The 15,095-nt window shown below is 31.4% G+C and overlaps 3 protein-coding genes across 8 annotated transcripts in view; 2 read left to right on the top strand and 1 right to left on the bottom strand.

The window, feature by feature from the left end:
* Positions 1 to 1,774: 1,774 nt before the first annotated feature.
* On the top strand, positions 1,775 to 3,788 carry Stoml2 (stomatin like 2). Its single transcript, XM_069130378.1, has 7 exons — positions 1,775 to 2,206; positions 2,286 to 2,402; positions 2,476 to 2,623; positions 2,694 to 2,942; positions 3,012 to 3,167; positions 3,245 to 3,489; positions 3,568 to 3,788. The coding sequence occupies exons 1-7, from the start codon at positions 2,132 to 2,134 to the stop codon at positions 3,745 to 3,747; spliced, it is 1,170 nt and encodes a 389-aa protein (XP_068986479.1). The 5' UTR covers positions 1,775 to 2,131; the 3' UTR covers positions 3,748 to 3,788.
* Positions 3,789 to 3,838: 50 nt separating this feature from the next.
* On the bottom strand, positions 3,839 to 4,777 carry LOC138188505 (protein KRTCAP2 homolog). The gene is made up of 3 exons (XM_069130380.1): positions 4,661 to 4,777; positions 4,210 to 4,428; positions 3,839 to 4,134 (listed from the first exon to the last, which is right to left on the bottom strand). The coding sequence occupies exons 1-3, from the start codon at positions 4,662 to 4,664 to the stop codon at positions 3,962 to 3,964; spliced, it is 396 nt and encodes a 131-aa protein (XP_068986481.1). The 5' UTR covers positions 4,665 to 4,777; the 3' UTR covers positions 3,839 to 3,961.
* A 1,559-nt stretch (positions 4,778 to 6,336) lies between these two features.
* Positions 6,337 to 15,095, top strand: part of lap (phosphatidylinositol-binding clathrin assembly protein lap) — a 32,251-nt gene continuing 23,492 nt past the window's right edge. For 3 of the 6 annotated variants that reach the window (XM_069130367.1, XM_069130368.1, XM_069130366.1), the window contains exon 1: positions 6,338 to 6,984. In XM_069130367.1, the coding sequence (XP_068986468.1) occupies positions 6,855 to 6,984 (130 nt within the window). In that variant the 5' untranslated portion in view covers positions 6,338 to 6,854. Of the gene's footprint in view, positions 6,985 to 15,095 lie in introns of all 6 variants that reach the window. The other 3 variants (XM_069130344.1, XM_069130345.1, XM_069130343.1) reach the window with 2 other exon arrangements.

The following is a 15,095-nucleotide window of genomic DNA, read 5'->3' as shown; positions in this document are numbered from 1 at the left end:
ATGAATTATATAATAAAAGTATATAATAAAAACTAACGAATAACGTGGTTCTTTCGTAATTTAAAATGTATCGAATCAGTCGAGATGACGTAACTCTCGATTGCATTGTATGAAAACTTTCGACCTTGCATGATGGATAATAAATATATGTATTATCAAAAATTGGTATTATGAAAGATATTTACATATAAATATATATTTATTTATATCTAAGTATCGTCTTCTGAATCCAATTAAAGCGATTCTTAATAAATTACATGAAATATATAGAAATTAAAGAACAATTAAATTAAAGTCTTTTTGTAATTTGAAATATATCGAATCGATCAAGATGGCGTGAATCTCGATATTTTATCGTTACAAAGTTTTAAGTTTTGTGTAATTCGATAATAAATGTATTATGAAGGATGATTCAATTTTCCTATTCGATTTAACTAAATGGAAGGAAATAATTTATTTTAAGGTTACCGGATATAAAAGTGTTACGGCTACTTATAAATTATATTTGATAAAATACTGTATTATTATGCCTGACTGGAATACAATAACTGTACAATAGTTGAAGCACAGTAATACTAGTAATTGCTACAACAAAATTGAAATGAAGAAAGGTTTATTCTAGAATCAGAATTCCCCAAATTTGGCGAATGATATGTGAAAAGTACTTTATAGCAATATAATACCTATAGGTAAAGTAAATCTTTTATTATCGACTTTCATATTTATTAGCAACCTGTATCAAATAGAGTCAGCGGAATGAGATCACAGTTTCAAAGTTATAATATTCGTTATCTATTAAATCGAACAAAAGATAGAATGCAATTTATTATTTAATAATGCGTTGGTCCGATCTTATCTTCTGTTATCTATAACATCCGTTTTGGCAACGAATGATGCAGTTTTCAAATATAACCCTATGAATATATTGTTCCATTCTTCTTCAAGGCACTTTTGATATGATAATAAAAATCGAGGTCATCTGGACCATGTAAGTTAAATCTCTTTTCGTCTCGTCTATATAACTTTTCTCTACTTTTTATTCTTCTTATTATAGAGTATATAGTCATATACTGCACAAAAAAATAAGATGAACTTCCTCGTTTATAATTTCACAGTGATATATAATTGTAACATTATACAAACAGCATTGTTAAATCTCATTTTAGAGCACTACAAACGCTACTTGAATATTTAAATGAATATTTTGTTACGATAACTTAATAATCTTGTGGAACATAAAATGAATGATATGTAAATAAATTTTTTATTTAATATTTCACATTCACAATTTGTCCAATTTGGACATTTGGTAGAATTTTTTAGCTGTTTGATTATCATGTGGGTGGCTACCCCCAGTGGGGTACCATCTTCGTGTTTGTGTTAGGTTATATCCTTTATGAATGTAAATAAATTACATAATAATAACTATTATTGATAAATATTCAAATGAAATGAGAAAATATTTTAGTATTTTAATATTTAATAATTATTACTAAATATAAAAATTTAATCTTTAGATTAAAAGATATTTCCTAGATTGTGCGGTTTTTTAAAGAGTCAAGTATATTCACGATTAATTCATGAATTATTGAATATTCAAGAATAAGAAATTGAAAAATTTGAATAGTTCTAAATTATTGATAGCGTGAATAAAACTAGGTGTATGATGTTTTTCAAGGAATAATTAAGATTGAAATATTGCTTAGAAGTTGAAGAAATGTATTCTTTAGCTAAGTTTAATTGTATTCGATCAATTTTCAAATTCAATTTTCTGGAAAAAAAAGATTAAATGAAAGAAGAAAAAAGCGTCATATGAAACACGTTACTCTATATTTTTGACTTGTCGATTGTATCATGATTATTGGGACATCTTGTATAGTCCGCTCAGCTACGTTGAACATCTCGGCGTTTTATCAAATTTGGGAATGCGAAGGATGAAATATCATGGTTTATGACTGAAAACATCTTTTTTGCGATTACTCGGGTATTGTATGGAAATCCAAGCGGACGTTTGTTCAACGTTCCTTTTCTTTTAAAATTTCCGTTTACAAAGATATGGTATTGTATAGTTTAAACGCGTGAATCTAACCTGATACAGTATTGGAAAACGTCTCTTGTGTTTGTCCGTACAATGTTGTTGCGAACGTACAAGTGGGGATTAAACTGCCAATTTAAACAGCTTGCTCGTAATTTTGGAATATTAAAGGTAATCTCATTTCTTAAAACATTATTTCTAAAATCTATCTTTGCAATCTTTTGCAATATAACCAAAATTTTATTTAAAGCATCAACCAGCTCTTGGATTTGAACATCATGTTGCTAAACTGCCGATAATACAACATGTTAGATGTAAATCTAACACTCCAATGAATACCATTATACTATTTGTTCCACAACAAGAGGTTTATAATCATTTCTATTATTCTTTTACCAACTGAGAATTCATTTCAAATTTCTTTTAATAAATCCTTCTAGGCATGGGTTGTTGAAAGAATGGGAAAGTTTCATAGGATTCTAAACCCAGGGTTAAACATTCTTACACCAATAATTGATAGAATTAAATATGTTCAGTGTCTCAAAGAAATAGCTATAGAAATACCTCAACAAAGTGCTGTTACCTCAGGTAAATTCAATTATATGTTTAAATATTACAGATATAAAATGGCATTAATTATATTGTTCTTTTATTGTAGATAATGTAACGTTAAATATTGATGGTGTATTATACTTAAGAGTAGTTAATCCATTTCTGGCTTCATATGGTGTTGATGATCCTGAGTTTGCCGTAGTTCAAATAGCTCAAACTACAATGAGATCTGAGCTAGGAAAAATACCTTTAGATAGTGTGTTCAGAGAAAGAGAAGGGCTCAATGTTTGTATTGTTGAGAGTATAAATAAAGCAAGTGAAGCTTGGGGAATAGCTTGTCTAAGATATGAAATACGTAAGGCTAATTGAAGAAACTTTCTCATTTGATATAAAAAGTTATTGTCACTTGAATTTCTTGTAACAGGTGACATAAGACTACCTCAGAGAGTACAAGAAGCAATGCAAATGCAAGTGGAAGCAGAACGCAAGAAGAGAGCCGCAGTTTTAGAATCAGAAGGACATAGAGAAGCAGAAATAAATATAGCAGAAGGAAAACGTTTAGCACAGATTCTAGCATCCGGTAATTGTAATCGTGTTTTTAGTCAACAATCTATTATGTTTAAAAAATTATAAATAACTTACACAATACCATAACAGAGGCTATAAAACAAGAAGAAATAAATAAGGCGATTGGTACTGCACAGGCTTTAGTGGCCATTGCAGAAGCACGTGCAAAGAGTTTAAAACTTGTGGCAAATGCTCTCAATATGACAGATGCAAAAAATGCAGCAGCATATAGTATAGCAGAACAGTATGTCAAAGCATTCAACAAATTGGCAAAGGTCAACAATACTTTGATCTTGCCCAGTAATGTTTCTGATGTGTCTTCCTTAGTAACACAAGTATGTCACTCAAAAATTTGTCCTTGTGTACTACTTTGCAGATTGTAAATTGTTGTATATGATTACTTCATCTTCTAGGCAATGACGATTTATAAACAAGTTATGTCTCAGCCTACTTTAGATAATCCTGATGCAAAAGAGAACAAAGATGCTCTCAGTGTTGATGACTCAGACGAATCTTTCGAATATTTCAGTGACAAAGAAGAAGCAGAGAAGCACAGAAGCAGCAAAAGAAAGCAAAACCCTAAAGTATTGTAAAATACTTATACATAACATAAATATATTTTGATTTTTACTATTTTTTCTGGTTCTGTCCTTATAGGGATGGGGAGAAATAATTAATTATGAGTCAATAATAACAAAACAATTTTATGCAAAGATTCATAAGTTAAAATAGTTACAAGAATAATTAATTTTTTAAAAGTGCAGTAGTGTAATGATTGATAAATTACTCTGAGTTTCTATGATTCTTTTACTTTCTTTTCTTTGTGTGAACAGAGACTGTAGGTACTGGAACAGCATATGTTTCTTGGGAAATTCGATTGATATAGTATAATGCAATCATAGAAAACAGGAAGCACGTTGTAATTGCCACACGATGTACTAGACCTGATGCGATTAAACTGATTATCAATGAAAAGATAACTGTAACAAGAAAATTTGATTATTATCTTGAATTAGTGATGTTTGACCTTTTAATATCAACATCAAGTAACATACCTTCAGGAAACAATTTTTGTTGAAAAGATTTGCCAAATACTGTTGCTTCCAAGTTTCCTATTGCAGTTAATACACACAAAAACAATATAGATCCAATATATCCTCCCAATATTGTATAAACCTGTGACGATGCCAGGGAAGCTTTATATATTTGCATTCCCGAAAATACGAGAACTGTTAAAATAGATGACAACACAAACGATACTCCGCTACTAACAGCTGAAAAATAAAAGAAAACATATTGTTTCCATATTTAATTTACTTAAATCGTTATTTTGAAGAAAATTAATTTACATTAGAAGAATTGGGATAGGAATGTGACTATAATATTAACTAATCAGAAAGTAGCATACTATTTCTTGTAATATTTCTACATATCTTATCAATATATTACGCAAAAAAGATTTCTATAAACGTTTTGAACTATGGTGCTTTATAAATTTATACGTACGCATTTTTAAGGAAAATTTTTGTGGTTAGAACCGGTTCGAATTGATTCGTGGATCTTTCAATTTTCAGCACAGTGCTATGTTGTCACTTTGTCACAATGTGCTAAGACATACCAACATTAGTTGCATTAAAGTCCCTCAAATTTAAAATTTAATCAAATTAAGAAGCGTTGAACAAGCTAAGACAGAGGCTAGGATAATAATTAAGAATCTATATTCTCTGTAGCTATAGATTTCTTAATTAATTTATAATTTGTATAATTGCAGATTAATAATAGATTTTTAAGGAAAGTTATTTCAAATATATAATTTAGGATTATGAAATTAAATGTTCAAAAAATGTGTACATAAGTCGTGTGAAAAATTCTGGAAAAATTCATTGGGATATTTTCAAATATCTATTTTCCAGATAAATCATCATTTATTTAAAAATTTAGCTATGGTCGTGAAGAATTATGGTAGTGCAGGATTAAATAGTCTAGTGACATTTTCTCTCTAGAACGTGTCGAAATTTCTCTCGCATATTTAAATGTTTAGTTTGCTAAAATGCATCATCAAATTATACAGATATAAAGATTGTCGAAACATTTAGAACAAAGGACAATATTATTGCAATCTAATCATTGGTATGATATACATTAGATGGTTTACTTGACAAGAAATATGCGTGCGCAGGGATTGAAGCGTTGTTATCGATTTTGAACTTGTTACGGAGACTCCCTTTTCGATCGATATTTTAATTAACAATTCTTTTACTATTCTTTCTTTATCGTCCTTGTAAAATTCTGCAACTATTTCCAAATAAGAATAACATCTCTCATTTTATGTATAACTGTCATCAAAATAATGTATTATTCAAATTATACAATATTAAAAATAACAAAATTGATCGAGAAAATAAATCAACCATAATATTCTATAAATATCTAAAATATTTAACATTCAAGTTAAAGATATCTTTTCATCAAAATTTCGTACCATAGCACTCCCTCATTAAGTGGCCAGAATCCTGCCTTGTAAACTGACTACTACTATCCCTACCACATGTTCGCAGTTTTTTCCATTTCTATCTCAACTCCAATCCCGACAATCAACATAAACATAAATTTATATCGGATATCTTAAATATGATATCTGAAATCAGATACTTCTATCTTTTCATCAATTTTATATTGATGTAGAATCTCGTAAGCTATTGTTATAATGAATGTATGCTCTGAATGAATGAAATATTTAAGGTTATGATTAGAATGGATGCGTTAAAATCGGTTAAAAATACATAATTTTTTTGACAGAATTGTGTTTTGGCTATGTAACAACATACTTTTTGTAATTCTAATGCTATATTTCGTATTTTTAATACAATCAAATGTAAAATGCTAGGTAGGACGTAAAAAGTAAAGGAAAGCGTTTTTAATAAACACGAAAATGTGATTGTTTAATAATACGAAAAAATAATTGGTTAGCTGTGTCCATATTTCACACAGGCACGAGCATTATGAAGTTAATGAAAAGCTCAATCTTGTTTCTCAATTCAAACAGATGCTTCAATATCTGACCAAATTCCGTCTCAAGCTGCGGCCAGTTATCAAAGCAGTGTCGTATATGTTCACGGAAGTTGATTTGACTAGCGCAGTATGACGTCAGAGGTAGTAGGCCGTGTTCGCGGAGAAGGAGTAGGATTGGCTGTCAGGAGTGATCGGTCCGGCGAAGGAGTAGGAGGTCCGGGTCGCCATTTTGGCAGGTTGTGAGAGCCTTCTGTCGTCGCCGTGAGCCGAGCTGTCGTTCGCCCAGCTGAGCCCTTTACGCGCGCGCGAGAGAGCTCATTCGGCTCGATCGAATTCGCGACACCAAAAAGCAGAGGCCAGGCCGGTTGGTCGCGAAATCGAGGGAAATACTACTTGAACCAACGGGAACCGGCTCCACGCATGTATATTCGCAATCTTTACGTATATCGTTCTACACATAACTCTTCATTCCCTGTTGGTGCTCTCGAGTAGGTTTTACTCTCGTGTCGGTTGAAACGCCAGTTTGTGGTGGTGTGCGTGTGACACTATCGTCGAGGCTGCAGAACTGTTCCTGACTGTGATAGATAGTACGACACGAGAGGCAGAGAAGGAGAGTAGTTAGAGAGTCGAAAGGTGCGTGAGCTTTAGAGGAAAAAAAGTTCGAGTGTGACAGAAGTACAGGGACAGTATGGCGGGACAGACGATCAACGACAGGCTATTGGCAGCCAGGCACAGCATCGCCGGTCAGGGTCTCGCTAAGGCTGTCTGCAAAGCTACTACCGAGGAGATGATAGGACCCAAAAAGAAGCATCTCGAATGTAAGTTCTCCGAAGACACAATTATGTGTTTGTAGACTAAGGAATTCTATGTATTTATGGGACATTTGGAAGTTGAAGAATGTACAGAATGTATATCGTAGGTAAAAATATACTGGGGCGTGTAGAAGTTTCCGAACAGATAGATCTTTCACTTAGTATTTCAAAAGCGATATTTTAAAAAACTGTTAAGTAATATTGCATAACTATATAATGGTACTTGTGTATTATAATACCTTCTCTTACTAATTTACTTAAAATTACTTTTTGAATATAGAATTGAAAATTCATTCTGATCGGAGATCTTTACATGCCACTGTATGAAGTAGGCAAAGGGCATCTGTTACGATAGTCAGTAAGTAAGACATTTCCGTTTAGATTTTGTGTTTGAAATTATATTCGTAGGAATATGAATTTGCGTAAATATCCACGCTCTAGTTATTTGCATTGAAAGGATGGGATTAATGTTCTAGGTCTTAGGTGAATCGGATTTAGTCGAGGTGATTTTACATAGGATTTTCACGGTGACGAATGGTACATATCCGTTTAGCACGTTTAGTGTCACGATGGCTGTCAATCGCTTGCGTTACTAAATTTTTTAGACCGATTAAAATAAGATAAACTTCGTGAATTAATAAATTGTCAATAGTATGAATGATTTAGATAACACTGATAAATTTCATAGTCTAAGAAACTGTCAATGGTGTGAGTGATTTAGATAACATTAATAAGTTTCATGGACTAAGAAATTTTTAGTGAATTGTCAGAAAAAAGTGTACAAATATAATATTTTACAAAAATTAAAAGTTATGGTATAGTATATTCTAGGGCAAAATATACAAAATACGCGTGGCAGTGAACGCATTAACTACTAACTATACTGCTAATTTTTACGAGAAAATATTTTTTAGTTTGAAAATTTATTTCTTATATCTTGTACGTACACGCTATCTGTTTATTAATTTTAATAATTAAATAATTAGAATGTATTTCAATTAGGTCTATAGATTAGATATTTTTAATTGTCTTGGCATGTTCACAAAAATTATTAACATATGCTAAGTTTTTCCGCGTGGTCCTAGTTGAAACGCTGTATTTTTAATAAATATTGTCAAATTATGGCCCATTTAAAAATATCGATTACCAGAAATAGATAGCTAATACAGGAATAAGGGTCCTGAATAGATGTGGTTTGGGTTATACATTAGGTTACACCCCTTGAGAATCGTTTCAAGCTTAATCATGCACCTGCAAGCAAACAAATCGCATATACATAACCTTTTTTAGAAATTCAAACTTTCTGCGATTTATTATCTGCATAAATTTCAAAATCGACTTTTAGCCAAATTTTCAATGTAAACAGACCGCAATGTTTTGCTCATTATATCATGACATATAACTAGACTGTGAATTTTTATGTATTTAAGAAAATGGAATGTTATAAAGAATTTAAATTTATGGGAAATTTGAAAATGTAGAATTCGTAGAACGCACATAATATGAGGAAATATATAAAATATAATATAGTGTTTTGTACAATATGTACTTGGTAGGTGAAACAATTTTCGACTTTTTCAAATGTATTCTCAAAAATATGAATTTGTATAAAAATTCTCAATGTTCGTATGACTTAATCGAGATATAATTACGCTATATATAGATATATAATATATATAATTATTATAATTAGATATAGCTAAATATAACTGTTTTGGATCTTCAACTTATCAGTATTTCGAACAATTCCGTTACATGAAAAAAGTGAGAGGATAGGTCCTCGGATAGGACCTTGTTCTGAAAACATTAGTCCTCGCATGGAGGAATATCAGTGAGACGTACAGTGGCCACAAAAAGTATTGGCACATATCTTTCTTTCCCAAGGAAGCATAGTTTTCTCAAGAACCACATTTCATTTTCATAGTATCAAATATTTGTAGCCGTACGAAAATACCATTATAATCTACCATTACTATATACTATACTACTATAATCTCAATTGATTTTTATACATTTATTAAAAATTTAAAGGTGCAAAAATCCACAAAGTGGACATAATTTGTAAAGGTATATAAAATATTTAAAGTATAATACTCTCTATGATATTTAGCAGATTAAGCAATTTTCTACATAAGTTTCATTCCTTTAATTAATTTGCATATATATGTATTTCTTTATTGTATTGAGAATCAGTGTTTTTTATCTCAATCTTTTCTAAAGTTTGTGCATGTTGGATATATTTTGTTTTTATGTTAATTTAAATGTTGAAGCTATGTCATAATTTATTATATATTCATTAGTATATATTTTGTTGTATTATTGTAGGTTTTATCGGCTAAGATAAGACGTTGTAATGTACATATTCCCTAATTATATTTATAAGAATATGAATTTGCATAAATATCTACAGTCTAGCTACTATATTAAATACATTAATGTACCAATGTTTCTTGTATAGCTAGTGTGTATAGTCAACTATTGTTATATACAAAGCGACTCGTAGACTGGCCGGAAGATGAATCACGTTCCGACGGGAATATCTGCATTTTTTTCTCGAGATCAAACGGTTTTTCAAGGTGTATGAACCTAAGCCAATGTCTGGGTGTTGACGTTACCGCATTAGTCACGTCTGATGTACGAGAAATGAAGCGCGCACCTCTCGTGTGTATGTGAGTGTGTTTCTGTCCGTTACACGTTAACGGGTTACTTTCCATTTCGAGGCGTTGCACGGACGAAAGTGCCTTGATCGACAAGGTTTTAACGAGAGGAAGTCAAGCCATGAATGTGGAAATCCTTTTTCGAAATTTGGGATATTAGTACAACTTGTATTATATAGTGTGTTCCAATAATCATAGCAAAATCGGCATAATGGTGATTCTACGTATAAAAATAGGACGAAAATACAGAATAAAATTTGTCAAATACTTTTAAATTTAATTTTCTCCGAAACGACGCGAGCTATAAAAAAATTGTATTGTATCGTGATTATTGGGAAACATTGCATATGTACATATCTACTACTGCAAAGCTCTAATAGGGTTTTTCAGAAGTCTAGTCTATTTAATTCCGTTCAATTCAGTTGTACATTTTGTTCAGTTTATGTTTACTTTTTATAATTATTAAATATGTAAACACTTTTTATTTTTCTTCTTCAATTTGGCACTATTCTTATAGCGTAATCAATTGTTATTTTATTTTATAATGATTTTAAAATCAAGCATGAACATTTCTAGGAATTATCTACATTGTCAAAATTTCATTAAATTGAAATAAATTATAAACAAAATAGAGATTTCATTTTCATGTATTTAATGTGTTTTATATAACTGAATCTTTGGACTTCTATATCGGGAAAATGGCGACTCATTCTAAAAAAGTCCTTTAGCGCGTTATAAAAACCTTATTGGATCATTCGACATATGTACAGACAGTGGCAGATAAAATTGATATTCTTAATTGAATTCTAATAACTCTTATACTAAAAATCTTTCGTCATATTGGTAATCATATATTCTATGGAATATATTTTATTTATTTATTGTTCTTAGTAAATGTAAATCAGTTTTATAAAATTACGATTGTATCAAATTTTGGTACCTTTTTACATTTCTCATCTTATGAACTGTACATCACACGTGTATTGTACCTAATGTTAAGAACTTCTAAAGGCAATTTTCATATTTCATGCAGTTTCTATTCGGGGAAGTTAACGCCTACTAAGAGCTAGAAATTGAGAAATCGATTAGTCGGCTGAAGAAAGAAATGAAAATGCATGAAAATATTAATAGATGTTGAATGTTGGATAATTTCATGCCGCTGAGTTGAGAACTCGGTTTGCGTCATCAGAAATTTTGAATAACTATCACGGTATCAAGTTACGTTCTTTCGCGACCGTTACACCGATAACGATCGTTACTTTTTATTGAAGAAACAAGTAACTTGACTTAGTAGACTTTTTGCTCGTATAGCCACACCGCTCGCGAGTTGCTGGTATCGATTGTATAGTTTGTTGGCAAAGTACTTGCCGACCTATACACGCCCATTACAATTATGTTAACACGAATAAGTGCCATCTATAACCGTGAAATGTTTGTATTAACGAAAATTTCTAAAATTTATGGAGAATTCTTTTTAATAACATGGAATTAACAATATAAAAGGCCTTTTTAACAACATAACCTCTATAGTTCAGAAACAATATAGTAGAGTTCATATATCTACATACTAGGTTTAAATTGGTTCTAGTCGATCGTTACATGAAAACCAATATATGTACATATCGTTGCAAAATATTCGAAGGGAATTGATCGAGATTTCTAGTTAAGTAATGGTGAAAGTTTTTGAACGCTGGATCCTACTGATAACAGATGTTTCGTGCGAAAGTAGTTTCCGCCGCTTCCTGCGTGAAGTTGTTGTTACGATATTATCGGTTTATGAATGTTGCCATGAAGTCGAAGCTTGTTAGTGACATAACGTTCTTCGAATGTTGCCGGGAATGGGAACTTTATTATGTTTCTATGCCTATCAATCGTATCGATAAATACATTTCTTGCCCCTTTATAACCTCTGTTACATTTACAATGTTATTAAACAGCCATACGATAGAATTCAAATTTCGTGCTAAAATCATTTTTTTTTTCTTTGTTGATACATAAATCGTTCTAATTTCGACTACCGACTTTGAATTAACAGAATATACAGTTTGCTTACGAAAGTATTTCCCGTATTTAGTATGAAAAACTTGTATATATACATTCAAATAAAAATTGCTGGAAACGAATTTAGCATTTGGTAGAGGCAGAGATTTTCTGTATTACATTTAAATAATCTTCTAACGTAATAATTATTTTAGAACAAACTTTAACTGAAGAAACTATGTATAACAGTTCTGTTATTGAATTTTAGAATTGATAAAATTTTGGAACAATTCTTTCTTTTCTGGAACAATGAAACTAAACAGTTGTTGGGAAAGAGTTTTGAATTATGAGAAAATTGGTTCGATTAGATACATATGTATGTAACATGAGGTTTCAGTACCATATGAGAAAAACCTAAGTAAACCTAACTTAATATGTGCATTGTCAGATTCGTTTAAAACTTTACCAGTATAATTATAAGGATCGATCTCATTACAGTATTAATGGAATTTGAAAATGTCTCGTATAACATGATATATTCATAAAGAATTTGTATAAGTGTTGGAATATCTTCGTGAGCCAGTGTATGTTGATTGTTTTAGGCTATGAATATGCATTCTAGATTATAAATAATAGTGGAATGCGAAAATGGCCTGAAGAATATTTTAATATTAAGGATGACGTGGGATGACTAAGGGTGACGTGAATGTTCATAAACTGCGTTATGTCGCGTTCCTTCGATTAATTAGAGTTGGACAGTTACCGATTGTGTAAAAGTTTAGTTATCGACAGGAAAGTACGCAATTTTATACGTGAAATGATAGGAAACCGCACCAGTTCCTCGTGATTATCGATTCTACTGTCGCATGCGTTGCATCAAGGTTTGTAGATATATGTGTATGTGGTGTGACCTGTATCTGTTCCAATTTAAAAGCCCACCCTCGTCGGAGACTGTGACGTAGGGTCTTTGCACTTTTCAATCGTATCGAATTATTTCTAATTGATTCAGCCGAATTAAAAAAAGGAAGAAATATAGAAAGAAGCTCTCGGGATATATATATATATATATACGAAACATATATATATATTTCATAACCATTGCATCATATTTCGTTAATATAACGTAATTTGTTGCCTGTTTTTTTTATGGTCATTTTGTCTTTATGACATAGAAAATAAGAAACGTTTCAAATACATAATGGTTTTTTGGTTAATTAAAAAATTATGTACGTGTACACATATTTATTTATATATATAGGGAATATCCAGTGAATATGTTGTTGCAATAAATTTGAAACCTAATTTATAGGTTATTAATACACCACAGATTTTTATTCATTTTTGGGAAATCTAATTTTTTAATTCCTAATTTTTATTTTACATACCTAAAGCAAAATACTTATTTTAATGCTTAATAAACGAAACAAGTTTCCATTTAGAATCTATTTCTGTAGTCATATTCGTAAAAATGTAAAACTGCATAGACATCCGCAGTCTAGTTATTAAATACGTTTGTGCGATATCATTTAAAACGTATAAGAAGAGGAAAGAAACTGAAAAACACGAGTCACTCTTATTGAAGAAACCACTTTTGTAGAACAAAAATTACTCAAGAGAATTCGAAACAGCAAAGGAAATCAAGTTACACAATATTTTGGAGAATAATTGGCATTTTTTAAATTTAATTTTTCAATTCTCTTGGATCACGATGCACTATGAATGATTTTGTGATATTTTGTTTAATTTTAACACATTGCAGAGTTAATGATCGTTTTATTATTTTACGTAGTAGCATTTGTTTCAGTCAACCCCTGGTGAGTGAAAACATTAACATTATATTTCGTTAGTAGTAAGAGCGCGTTTCCGTTTTAACGGAACGGAACTCGCAGTCTTTCTTCCGGTCTGCTAATTTAGATAGCGAAACGAATTCCTGTCGACTAAATCTTCAGCAGGCTCGAATTCGTCCTTTTTCTCGGAAAAATTTCTACGAACAACTGCTCTCAACAATAAAACTAGAAATTCACTATTTTCTTCGTTTCATAACCTATTATTAAAGTCTGGGTGATTATGCATTTGTAAAAAATTTAAATCACCAAACATGTACAGTATTAACGCCGTCGCAATAGTAGATTTTTTGTTGTCTTTAATTATAGTCGTAACTTTCGATGATACTAAATTTAGATGTGAATATGCGTGAGAGCTTGATAGTGAGGGGGTGAACAAGCGCGAGTACATTACATATGTTAAATAAATATACTGTGTCATACACGCAAACCAAGTTTATTTCTCCGTATTAAACAAATACACGCACACATATTTTTGAGAATACAATTAAAAAGGTAAAATGTTGGTAGATAATTGTTTTACCTAGCAAGTATCATAGAAAGCGCTAGAAGTGTCCAAATACTTAAGTACGGCAATATAAATGAAACCACTTATATATTTAAAAAGTATTTCATGAGACAGTATCGAACTTTTGACGATCCAGAAATATCTCGATTACAAACGATAAATTATTGTTATGATTGTTGATATTTTACTGGTGAAAGGTTTCCGATAAAAAGAAGGAGCAGAAATGTGTGCATATTTCGTGTCTCTTGATGGCAAATTTCATCGACAGTACGTAGAATGGTGCTATCTTTAGCACGACAACTGATCATCCGTGGCCTCCGAATGGGCATGCAATCAGAACGATCGCGAGGTCATCGGCTGGTAATCGAGTGTACGGCCGATCGATAGACGGAATCTCGAACGAAAGCTACCCAGCATGCATTGCTAGTGGGCATGTGCGAAGTACCGTCTAGTCGACTATCTACATCTTCTCGGTTCTACGATCGATTCGATTCGATTCGACTCGATTCTTCCTGGTCCTCGTATGTCGTTTATAACTATTGACTCAGGGGCGGAGGGATTCTGGTGTAACAACAATAAAAGCAAGTAATCTTTATGAACTTCCTTTACACTAATTATTGGTTATGTGGGGTTAGATCTTTCTGAGATGTAAATGGATAGTCTTGAAGTATAAATGTACCTTTTTTATTTCAGTTCTTCTTGTAGTTTATCGTATATTATACAAGTTCTGCGGTCATGTTCGACAATCATTATTGACGTGCGGTACAGCGTCTGTTGCAGTCGTCAGAACGCGAAGGAAAAATTTTCTTAAAGTTCGATGGTTTATGCTGGGATTAAAACTATTATCGAAACAGAGAAATGAAAAATTGAAAAGTTCTAACGTTCGAAAGAAAAATTTATTTTGATCGGGACAGACAAATTGAGTTAAGAAAATATTATAATGAACAAACAGAGAGAAATTTGATGTTCGTTTCTTGGAGAGATTTGTAATAAAGTGAATGGGCTTTGTTTGAAATTGACTGATCGGTTAGTCTTTCGTGCATGCTAGTTTAAAGAGTTATTAAACCAGGTAGTTTAAAAAATTTATACGTAACAAGAAGAATTGAAATAAAGGAAATTAAATTTGTA

The sequence above is a fragment of the Bombus flavifrons genome, chromosome 16 (genome assembly GCF_040668555.2).
Source record: "Bombus flavifrons isolate JBK064 chromosome 16, iyBomFlav1_principal, whole genome shotgun sequence".
In the NCBI taxonomy this organism is placed as follows: domain Eukaryota; kingdom Metazoa; phylum Arthropoda; class Insecta; order Hymenoptera; family Apidae; genus Bombus; species Bombus flavifrons.
This window is presented reverse-complemented; position numbering and strand designations above follow the sequence as displayed.

What these genes read in the sequence shown, in the direction of transcription:
- Stoml2 (XM_069130378.1), top strand. Translation starts at nt 2,132, where the DNA reads ATGTTGTTGCGAACGTACAAGTGGGGATTAAACTGCCAATTTAAACAG. An exon ending in TATTTGTTCCACAACAAGAG is followed by an intron (nt 2,403 to 2,475) that starts GTTTATAATCAT and finishes AAATCCTTCTAG; the next exon opens with GCATGGGTTGTTGAAAGAAT. An exon ending in AGCACAGATTCTAGCATCCG is followed by an intron (nt 3,168 to 3,244) that starts GTAATTGTAATC and finishes ATACCATAACAG; the next exon opens with AGGCTATAAAACAAGAAGAA.
- LOC138188505 (XM_069130380.1), bottom strand. An exon ending in ACAAAAATTGTTTCCTGAAG is followed by an intron (nt 4,135 to 4,209) that starts GTATGTTACTTG and finishes TTCTTGTTACAG; the next exon opens with TTATCTTTTCATTGATAATC.